The 10842-nt window shown below is 29.2% G+C and overlaps 1 protein-coding gene across 1 annotated transcript; it reads left to right on the top strand.

Annotated features, from left to right (window-relative positions):
• Window positions 1-9314: 9314 nt before the first annotated feature.
• Window positions 9315-10842, top strand: LOC108224947 (protein CYSTEINE-RICH TRANSMEMBRANE MODULE 13). The gene is made up of 3 exons (XM_017399716.2): window positions 9315-9519; window positions 9613-9787; window positions 10625-10842. The coding sequence occupies exons 1-3, from the start codon at window positions 9468-9470 to the stop codon at window positions 10668-10670; spliced, it is 273 nt and encodes a 90-aa protein (XP_017255205.1). The 5' UTR covers window positions 9315-9467; the 3' UTR covers window positions 10671-10842.

The following is a 10842-nucleotide window of genomic DNA, read 5'->3' as shown; positions in this document are numbered from 1 at the left end:
TTATTTACGGGTATTAAATTCTACTTATGTTGTGTTTGGATTATTAAGTTCGATCAACTCTTTTCATTAATTTTTGAGATAGAAGTTAGAAGGGAAAAAGTCATAGTTTTTTTTATCTCATAGTTAAATTCTCTTACTTATAATTAAAATTATTCGAACACTTTAATAACCTACAAATACACATTTTCTTATTACTTATAATTTAGATTTTCAATTTAAATAACAAGTAATTTTTTTAGACCGACACAAACGACCCTTTACCTGAACACAACTACATTGATTATTAACTTTAACACAACTCCATTGATTATTTACCTGAATATAAACTCAACTCGTAGTGATTCGAAATATTAATTATAGAATATACTAACTTATATAACCCGTGTCATCCATAGGTAATTTATAACATTTATAATTTTATCGTCTATATTTTAAATTTAATTGAAATGCAAACCGATCATATTGACTGAATTTTTAAATATTTTGACTTAATTGATAACAAAAAGGTTTATTAAAACACGTTAAATATTAAGGAGACCCGTAGAATAATACTGACCGGCTGATAAAACTCGACTGACCAATAAAATTATTAATATTTCAGTATTGATATAATAATAATAATAATAATAATAATAATAATAATAATAATAAAATATATATAGTACTATATTATAGTATAAATAGATAGTATTGATCTATGATATTACTTTTATAATGATAACATGTACTAATTAAAAATAACATTAATGTATCTAGTTGAAACATATCATCAGTTATATATTAATAATTATATATAATGATAGGGAAAATAGATTTTTTTGTCACCGAACTTATTATGCTTTTAGAAACTTGCCACTCAACTAAATTTTTTTCTTTTTAGTCACTGATATTAGGTTTGGATTTGTTTTTAGTCACTAACTTAGGTTCGGATATGATTATTAGTATTGTGATAATTTTTTGTAGCATCATTAATACATAGTGATAGTATATAATTTTTTGATGATATGATGTATGTTTATATTTTTGTATATAGCAATAATAACATAAAATGAGGTGATATAATATTAAAATCAGGAAAAATCGTAATTAGAATTCTAGAAACTCATCAAATCATCAGTATGGAATCAATAACTTCAAATAATTTATGCTCTCCATGATAAAATAAAATCTAATTGAGTGATACGATGCATCATCTTTCACTATTAAAGTTTCAATCACCTAGTTCAGCCTAAGACCACTCTTAAATTTATCCTCATAATTTTTAATAACTTTATCTTATTATAATTTTCAAGATAAAGATAAATAAATAGAAAGGAAAACTTAATCTTCGATGATTTATGAGATTTTCTTTTTGCGTATAAAAATTCAAACACTAAATTTTTATTCGGAAGAAAAAATAAAATAATTTATGAGAGTACACTTTTAGAAACCGTAAAATGCGTGTTTAACTCTTATCACCGAAGATAAACGATCTTGGATACATAAAAGTACTATATATAAAGATAAACATATATCAAATCATCAAAATATTACAGGTTATCACTAAATTTTAATAATACTACAAAGAATTAATATAATGGTAATAATCAAATCCGAACCTAAATTTAGTGGCAAAAAAATTTCCGAACCTAACATCAGTGACTAAAAGGAAAAAAAAAATTAGTTGAGTGGCAAGTTTTTAAAAACATAATAAGTTCGGTGACAAAAAAATCTATTTTCTCATAATGATATTATCATGTTTTTATGTATGTTGTATGTGTTATTTTTTTAAAAAATCGATTTTTAGTTAGGAATCTCAATAAAATAATGGGGAGTTTTAGTTAAAAAGATAGTTGTTATGTTGTCAAGTGTTATTTTTAGAAAATTAAGATTTTTTAGTTAGAAAATATAAAAAAGATAATAGTTTTGGATTAAGAAAAGTAACCATAAACATGTGTTGATAGAGGAATTTGGTAATCAACAAAGATGAGGTTCATGGTCGGAATCAAGATCTGTGACGGTGGTTTTTGTCGCCGGAGTGCGGTGGTTGTGTGTTTTAGGGGGTGGCTGAGATTAGGGTTTTGAGTTGGCGTGCTCTCAACTCATGATCCCCTAATGTGCCTACGTACCCCTATATTTATAGGGGATCAAGCCATACGTAGTTCTATTGAACCAAGACTCCTAGTTTGATCAGGACTAGGCTTCTTGGGGATAAGACCAACCTTGGGCCGGTGACTTATCACTTAGAGTTCTACTCCAGTTAGAAGTAAGCCTTGAGCCAACTACCTTAGACTCCTAGTCCAAGTACATCACGGATACGGCATCATCTCCACTACGAGAGATGACACTAACCACTACTTTTCGTAGCATGGAGGAGATATCGGATAGAGCCGTGACAACTTCCTTGAGGTGTAGGGACGCGTCCTTACCCCCTAGCGAAGGTTCTCACTAAGAGGTAAGACCATTGAGGAGCCAAATTACACGATCGTCTCAGTCCCCCAATGAGGGCTAACTCACCAGAATACAGGACCCAGACATATGATCGGCCTTCATGTCACCCCTGAGGGCCTTCTACAACCATGATCACCCCAAGCCCCCGCACGAGGACAACTCGGCAGATAGCAGGATTGGGGATTATAGATCACGCCCGGTCGTAACCCGAGAACTACCAGATGAGCCTGATAACTTCCAGATGAGCCTGGCACTAGTCTTCATATCCCTCGGAAGGGTAGGTCTTCGTATCCCTCGGAAGGGTCGTCATTGAGACTCACTCTCTCCCTCACATATATTATTCAACTGTGGACGCGACCCCTGAGGGCGCGCCCTGACCTTCAACTGCAACAATTGCCCGTCGTAAACATGCTAACATGCTACGCCTTGGGGGCCGCGCCCTCCGGGAATTCTCCGCAAAGGGCGCGCCCTCCGTCTTGGTGTAGTAGCCAAAATCGACTATAACAACATGCAACAAAAGGCAAAAACATCTGGTGCTACACTTATCAGGTCCGTACTTCTACCTATAATCACACCTATCAACATATTCTTCCTTTGTGGGGTTTTTTCAAGACCAATATCTTTCTCTTTTGTTCCCGCCTAGCCAAAGATAAGCTTTTTCCCCCTATGTGCCAGTCAATTAATAATTTTTTTTTAAAACATATTTTTTTTATTTATTACGTGTGTATCAAATTCGCCTTATTAATTTTACTCCCTCCGTCCCTTTTTACATGTCCCTTTTGAAAAAAAAAATTGTCCCAAATTACTTGTCCACTTCTCTTTTCAAAGCAATTTTTTGTATGTTTTTTCAAAATGTAACAATTTCCAATGTTTGACTAGCATATATATACACACAACTCTATATAATTCATTACATTTATTAGGGATATGTATGAAAACAAGATATCCACCTAACATTTTCTTAAGATGCGTTATTTTTTCAAAAGGGACAAGTAAAAGGGGACGGAGGGAGTAATATTTTGAATAATATTATTTTGTTTAATATGTTTCTTAAGAAAATATATTAGATTGAATTAATTTTGTAATGGTGTGATTTATATACTTTTAGAATTAAAATTGTTTGGTAATATTTGATTTGAATTTAAAAAACAAATCACAAAACATGTAAAAAGTAGAATTTGTTTTGGATTGGGAAAAGAAATTAAAAATAGGCAAACAGATATCATTTGACTTATATTTTTTTTTCTAATCTAACGATTTATTTATCTTGTATATGATTCAACAAATGATAAGTTTTTGATAGTAATAAGACTATATAACCAAATTATCTTCTTTACGCTTATTATATACTCCCTCTGGTCCATTATATAAGTCGTTTGACTTTTTACACGTATCTTTAGGAGGTTTGACCACATATCTAACATTGATATTTTTAAAATTTTCTTTTTTGAATAAAAATAATTTTATTATATTTTTATTTAGAAAAAAATTACAAAAATATTATTTTTTGCTATATAGCAGTGTTGGAAAAAGCGGGTTTCAGACTTAATCAGTGAAGTTACGGAACAAGGATTAATGGGAGATTAATTGAATTGATCAGGTATTAATCAGAAATTTAATCAGTTCGGAGAGTTGCAAAACAGGGGTTAATTTGTGATTAATCATGATTTATTATTGATTAATATGTGATTAATCATTGATTGATCTTGATCAATCATTGATTTTAGAACAGAACTATATAAGCAAAGCATCTAAAATTACGTGTAAATAGTCAAACGTCTTATAAATAGAATCAGAGTATAAGTATGGGTTAATTATCAAGTTGGTCAGTGAAGTGGGCTTAATGTATCAAGTTGGTCACTGAACTGAAAACGGTATCAAAATGGTCACTGAAGTCACCATAAATATCATACAAGTACCTTGAAATATAAGTTCAAGCAGTAAAAATATTATTTATAAAGTATTACACATTATTATTAAATGTTAGCATAACCAAGTAAAAGGTTATGATTTCTGGTATTTATGATCATATATATATTTAGATTTTATCAAAATTATATTTTATTTATTTTAATTAAAACAAAGAAAATAATTATATAACAAAAAATAAATAATAAATAAATTTGATAAAATCTTAATATGTTATCATAAATAATAGAAGTCATAATATTTTACTTGGTTATTGTAACATTCGATAATAATACGTAAAACTCTATAAATAATATTTTTACTGCTTGAACTCATATTTTAAGGTACTTGTTTGATATTTATGGTGACTTCAGTTACCATTTTGATACCATTTTCACTTCAGTGACCAACTTGATACATTGAGCCCACTTCAGTGATCAACTAGATAATTAACCCAAATATATAATAGTATAAATATGACCAGACCATCGGGTTCTGACTTTCTGTGTATTTTTTTAAAGAAAAATAAATTTCCATTGATACTAGCTACTAGGTATCGAAAATACAATATTCCGTCACAAAGGTTCGTTCATCCACAAAAAATATACTCCCTCCGTCTCTCTGAATAGTTTACGTACACTGTTTGCAAGTATTTTGAGAATCTTATAAAATATAGTTTCATAACTTTTTTTTAAAATTTTCTTTTCTTGTATAAACGTTTAAACATCAAACTTTTATTCTGAGAATTTATTTTTTTAGAAATATATTATGAAACTATATTTTAAATGAGCGTGAAAAAACGTGCCAAAACGTAACGTAAAGAAATGAGGGGACATGGGAGTATCATCTAACCGAGGAGTTCATTAACCGAGGAGTTCATGTGGATTTCTTGATATCAATATGTTCGTATGAATTAGAGTGAATAATATAGTGAATTATAGTGAACCATACTAGGTGTATTTGATTGAGATTTTAATGGATTGTTTTTACTTATGGATTTTAATGAATTGTATGGGATTTTGATTTTGTGCGGATTCTTGATAAAATGTCATAGAGTTAATAGGAATTAGACACAATACTTCAAAATTCCATTGATTTTGGTAGGGTTTCAAAAAACTTAAAATACACTGAAGAATGCCACAAAATCCATCATATTATTAAATGAAAAATAATCCATCAGCATTTAAATACCATCAGATTTTAATGGATTTTAAAGAATCCCACTTGAATACCATCGGATTTTAAAGCATAATTTAAAATTCTAATTGAATACCACCAGATTTTATAGCATAATTTGAAATCCCAATTGAATACCTCAAAATTTTAATGGATTTCAAATAATCCCAATCAAATACCGAAGTTCATATTGATTAGTCACAAACAATAAGTTTGTTAATCTCCTATTAAGAATGAAATGGGCCTATTTTTCTATTCAGATTATTCCAATGTTTTATTTTATGACTTATTTTTTTTTTGTCGAACAAAAAAACTTTTTGAGTTTCCGGTAGAAAGAGATTTACCTAATGACAACGCTTTTAAGGCTGCCCCAAGATCCCTTACCTTTCCAAATATTTTTACGAATACGCTTTTTTGATATAGAAGTACGTTTTTTTGGAACTGCCATTTTAAAATTGAGAGGTTACTCATTGTTATAGTTGGATGTGAAAGACATCGGCTCCCTTACATTTCTAACCAGTTTGAACGTAAAGTTTTCAAAACTAAGCAGCCTACGTTCAACTTTTCAAAACTAACCAGTCTAATTCAATTCAACAGGGGCGACCCAAACTAAATTTTGGCCAAAGCATGGATCGCCCCAGCCATGGACGACCCCTGTATGTATTTTTTTCAGCATGAGTCGCCCGTGTCTAGGGCGACCTCAGTGCTGGTTCTGGTTTTACAAAAAGGAGGCCCATGAAATGGTAAAGCATGCATGCCAGTTACGTTTTTGATTTTTTTTTTATGTAATCTTTGAATTTACTTGAGAATAACCACATATTTGTAAAATAATAACAATAATATTATAATAATATTATTTATAAATATTATAATGATAATATTTGTAAATTCCAATTATAATAATATTATCTTACGAATATTTTTTTTTACAAAAATATTTTCTTTTTATTTCCGATTTTGTTTATTATGTTAACCATATTTGTAAATATAATCCGAATAGTTAATATTTTTAAATATTAAATAATAATTTTTGTAAAAAAAGAATTCGAATAATATTTTTAGACTAATATTTGTAAAATAATATTGTTATAATCAGAATTTATAAATATTATTGTTATAATCTGAATTTTCAAATATTATTGTTATAATCGGATTTTACAAATATTTGAATTCTTTTTTATTTTACAAATATTATTGTTTAATATTTACAAATATTAAATATTTGAATTATATTTACAAATAGGGTAAACATAATAAACAAAATCGAAAAAAAGAGGAAAATATTTTCAAAAAAGAAAATATTTGTAAAATAATATTGTTAATTATAATCAGAATTTACAAATATTATTGTTATAATCTGTATTTTCAAATATTATTGTTATAATCGGAATTTACAAATATTTGAATTCTTTTTTTTTACAAATATTATTGTTTAATATTTACAAATATTAAATATTTGAATTATATTTACAAATAGGGTAAACATAATAAACAAAATCGAAAAAAAGAGGAAAATATTTTCAAAAAAGAAAATATTTGTAAAATAAAATTGTTATAATCAGAATTTACAAATATTATTGTTGTAATCTGTATTTTCAAATATTATTGTTATAATCAGAATTTACAAATATAACAATAATATTTTTACTAATATTATTGTTTAATATTTACAAATATTAACTATTCGAATTATATTTACAAATAGGGTAAACATAATAAACGAAATCGAAAAAAAAAATAAACATTTGTAAAAAAAGAAAATATTTGTAAAATAATATTTTAATAATCAAAATTTGCAAATATTATTGTTATAATCAGAATTTACAAATATTTGAATTCAATATTTTTACAAATATTATTGTTTAATATTTACAAATATTAAATATTCGAATTATATTTACAAACAAAATCGAAAAAAAAGAGGAAAATATTTGTAAAAAAAAAAAATTTTGTAAAATAATATTGTTATAATTAGAATTTACAAATATTATTGTTATAATCAGAATTTTCAAATATTATTGTAATAATCGGAATTTACAAATATTCGAATTCTTTTTTTACAAATATTATTATTTAATATTTAAAAAATGTTAACTATTCGAATTATATTTCCAAATACGGTTAACATAATAAACGAAATCAAAAAAAAAAGATAATATTTTTTAAAAAAAATATTCGTAAAACGATATTGTTATATCGGAATTTACAAATATTATGGTTATAATCGGAATTTGCAAATGTTATTATTATATTATTTATAAATGCTATAATATTATTAGTATTATTTTATAAATATGTGGGTATTCTTAAATTCATTCAAATATTACAAGAAAAATACTCTCTCCATCCCATTTTAAGTGTCCACTTTGCAATTTTCACACATATTAACAAATACTCCCTCCGTCCCTTTTTATCTGTCCATTTTGGAAAAAAAAACACATACCAAGGAATAATTGATTGTATAAATTTTTTATTAAATACCTCTAATTAATATCTTGAAAATGGTGGAATACCTCTCCTTTATGTCTTGAAAACATGAATTCAACCAAGTTTTAAATAAGTCAAGCCTTGAAAATTGAAATTATGGAGATATATTTGAAAAACTATCATTAAATTAGTTTTGAAAGTATAAATGGACAGATAAATAGGGACAAACTTTTACTTCCAAAGTGGATAGATAAATAGGGACGGAGGGAGTAATTAATGTAATGTTTTTATCATCATCTTTCCACAAATAATCAGCTTAGTTTTTCATACATATTAATTACGTATCTCATTAATTATTGTGTATTGGACCTTCTCTCACTTCAAATTACACTATACATTCATAATGCTTCTAAATATATTTATGAGGGGTTGTTGGTTGTATTTAATACTATATTGGAAATAGTATAAATTTTACATGGGTTAAAGAGTATGACACATATTTTGGGAAATTTTTTTTTTGGCAAAGTGGACACTTAAAATGGGATGGAGGGAGTAATAAAAAACATAACAGCTTGAACTTGTACATTGCATGTGCTTCCTCCTTTGTAAAACCAGCACTGAGGTCGCCTTATACACGGGCATGGGGCGACCCATGCTGAAAAAAATACACACAGGGGTCGCCTATGGCTGTGGCGACCCATGCTTTGGCCAAACTTTAGTTTGGGTCGCCCCACTTGAATTGAATTAGACTGGTTAGTTTTGAAAAGTTGAACGTAGCTTGGTTAGTTTTGAAAACTTTACGTTCAAACTGGTTAGAAATGTAAGGGAGCCGAAAGACATCTATTGGTAAAACGAATCTATTCATTATCGAGTTATTCGGATTTTATGAATGCAAAAAATACTTTGGAATCTCAATATAATACACCCCTCATATAATATATGTTATTTACTTATTTATGAAAAAATCCCCTGAAAAAACACAAGTTGCTTGTTTTCGTTCATTGCCCCAGATTTCAATTCCCAAAAAGAAGAGTCCTTCGGATGAAGTAAAATAACAGTACGCGGACTCAACGCGCCTAAGTAATGAAAACATGACTACTGCTCTTTCCAGTGCATTGTGACAACCGCCACCTCCTCAACGCACATTCCCCGATAATATATTCAAACACAAAATAATCCCGTATCTATCTTTTTCATTACGGTTTTTCTATGGTGTGCCCATGGGCACATGCTAAGCGCGGAAAAATTTGTATTTGGATCATTTTGATTGGCTCCTATCTCATGATAATGGTGGACCCCCTGCAAATACACCAACCACACCAATCAAAATCTCCCAAATACAAAAATTTCCGCGCTTAGCATGTGCCCATGGGCACACACTAGCCAAACCATTTTCATTAAACCACTCCACTATCTATAAATACGCACGCCCTCTTTCATCTATTCTTCTCATTACTCGTATCCTCTCAACTTTTACATCTACTCTCCTAAACACAAATAATAATTTCCGTGAAGAAAAAATTACAATGAGTTATTACAATCAGAATCAACCCCCAGTTGGTAACCCTCCTCCTCAAGGTGAGTCGATTATTTTAAATTTCCACCGTTTTAAATTTTTCAAGATTTTGTTATTCGAGATTTGATAACGATTTGGTTGGTGGGTTGGAACAGGCTATCCTCCGCAGGATTATGCAAAGGATGCGTATCCGCCGCCAGGGTATCCTCCGCAAGGGTACCCTCCACAGCAGCCTGCTTATGGCTATCCTCCCCAGGGTGGCTATCCTCCGCAGTATCAGCAGCCGCCGCCTCAGCAACAAAAACAAAGCAGTGGAATGCTGGAAGGCTGGTATGTGTAGATATGTTTGTTAGTGTGTGTTTTGTTGGGTTTAGAATGAATGCATGGGCTTTGTTTATGTTTGATTTTTAGATCTAGGATGATCTGGGGCTTTGGAGTTTGATGTGTTGTGTTTAGTACTTTAGTTGGGTCATGTTTTTGACCGGTTCGACCCGGCAGATGGGTTTGGGTTTTGTTTGACAGATTAATTTTGGTTGAATTGAATTTCCACATCTACCCTTCAGGGGTGGTTTGGTCATTGTAATGTGTAAATATAAATTCGTTTAAAATAATGCAACTTTTTATCATCTATACTATACTATAAAAAGCCAACATGGGTATAATTTGTAGTCGTACAAAATTTTGGTTTGGTACTCTCCTCTAAAACTAAAAGTCTACAGCATGTAGATATCTATTAAACAGTTTCATATACTAAAAACACTCTTTATGAATATTAATATTAATATCAATAAACTGTCACATATTAATATCAGAAAAATATTTATAGATAGATAATAAATTATGAAAGCTAAATTTCCGTTAGAAGATATAATCAGTTGGTTAATATAATTTAACTAAAATTCAATTCATTAATACTAAAATACAAATAAAATAGTGTTAAGATTTAAATTATAATTAATAAATTACGAATTATATACCCGCCCGTGCTTTGCACGGGTTAAAGGCTAGTGTAATTAAAAAAACAAATCGGTATAAAATTAAACCAGACATACTATAATCGAAAATGGGATGGGAGTTGAGTGTAAAATTGAAGATGGTTTAATTTTGTTGAATTAACCATTTTTTGTGAAATAAATAACTAAATGGTTTATGTATTTGTGTGTGCAGTTTGGCTGCTCTCTGCTGTTGTTGCTTGTTGGACGCATGCTTCTGAGTTCTGATGGGTAAATTGGGAAGGGGTTTTTGTTAATGGCCTTCATATTGCACCGTATCTGGATTTATGAATAATAAAATATCTGACTTTGGTTTTCATGTGAACTAATTTAGATTTGTAAATCTCCTCAGTGATTTGTGTTTTTCAATTAATTACATGGATTTTACCTTTA

Source organism: Daucus carota, chromosome 6 (assembly GCF_001625215.2).
Source record: "Daucus carota subsp. sativus chromosome 6, DH1 v3.0, whole genome shotgun sequence".
NCBI lineage: Eukaryota > Viridiplantae > Streptophyta > Magnoliopsida > Apiales > Apiaceae > Daucus > Daucus carota.
Note: the sequence above shows the minus strand (reverse complement) of the source record. Positions and strands in the feature narration are given on the sequence as shown.

Excerpts from the sequence above, each read along its gene's own strand:
- LOC108224947 (XM_017399716.2), top strand. The coding sequence starts at position 9,468 with ATGAGTTATTACAATCAGAATCAACCCCCAGTTGGTAACCCTCCTCCT. Across the intron at positions 9,520-9,612 it reads TGGTAACCCTCCTCCTCAAG|GCTATCCTCCGCAGGATTAT; the intron begins GTGAGTCGATTA and ends GGGTTGGAACAG. Across the intron at positions 9,788-10,624 it reads AGTGGAATGCTGGAAGGCTG|TTTGGCTGCTCTCTGCTGTT; the intron begins GTATGTGTAGAT and ends TTGTGTGTGCAG.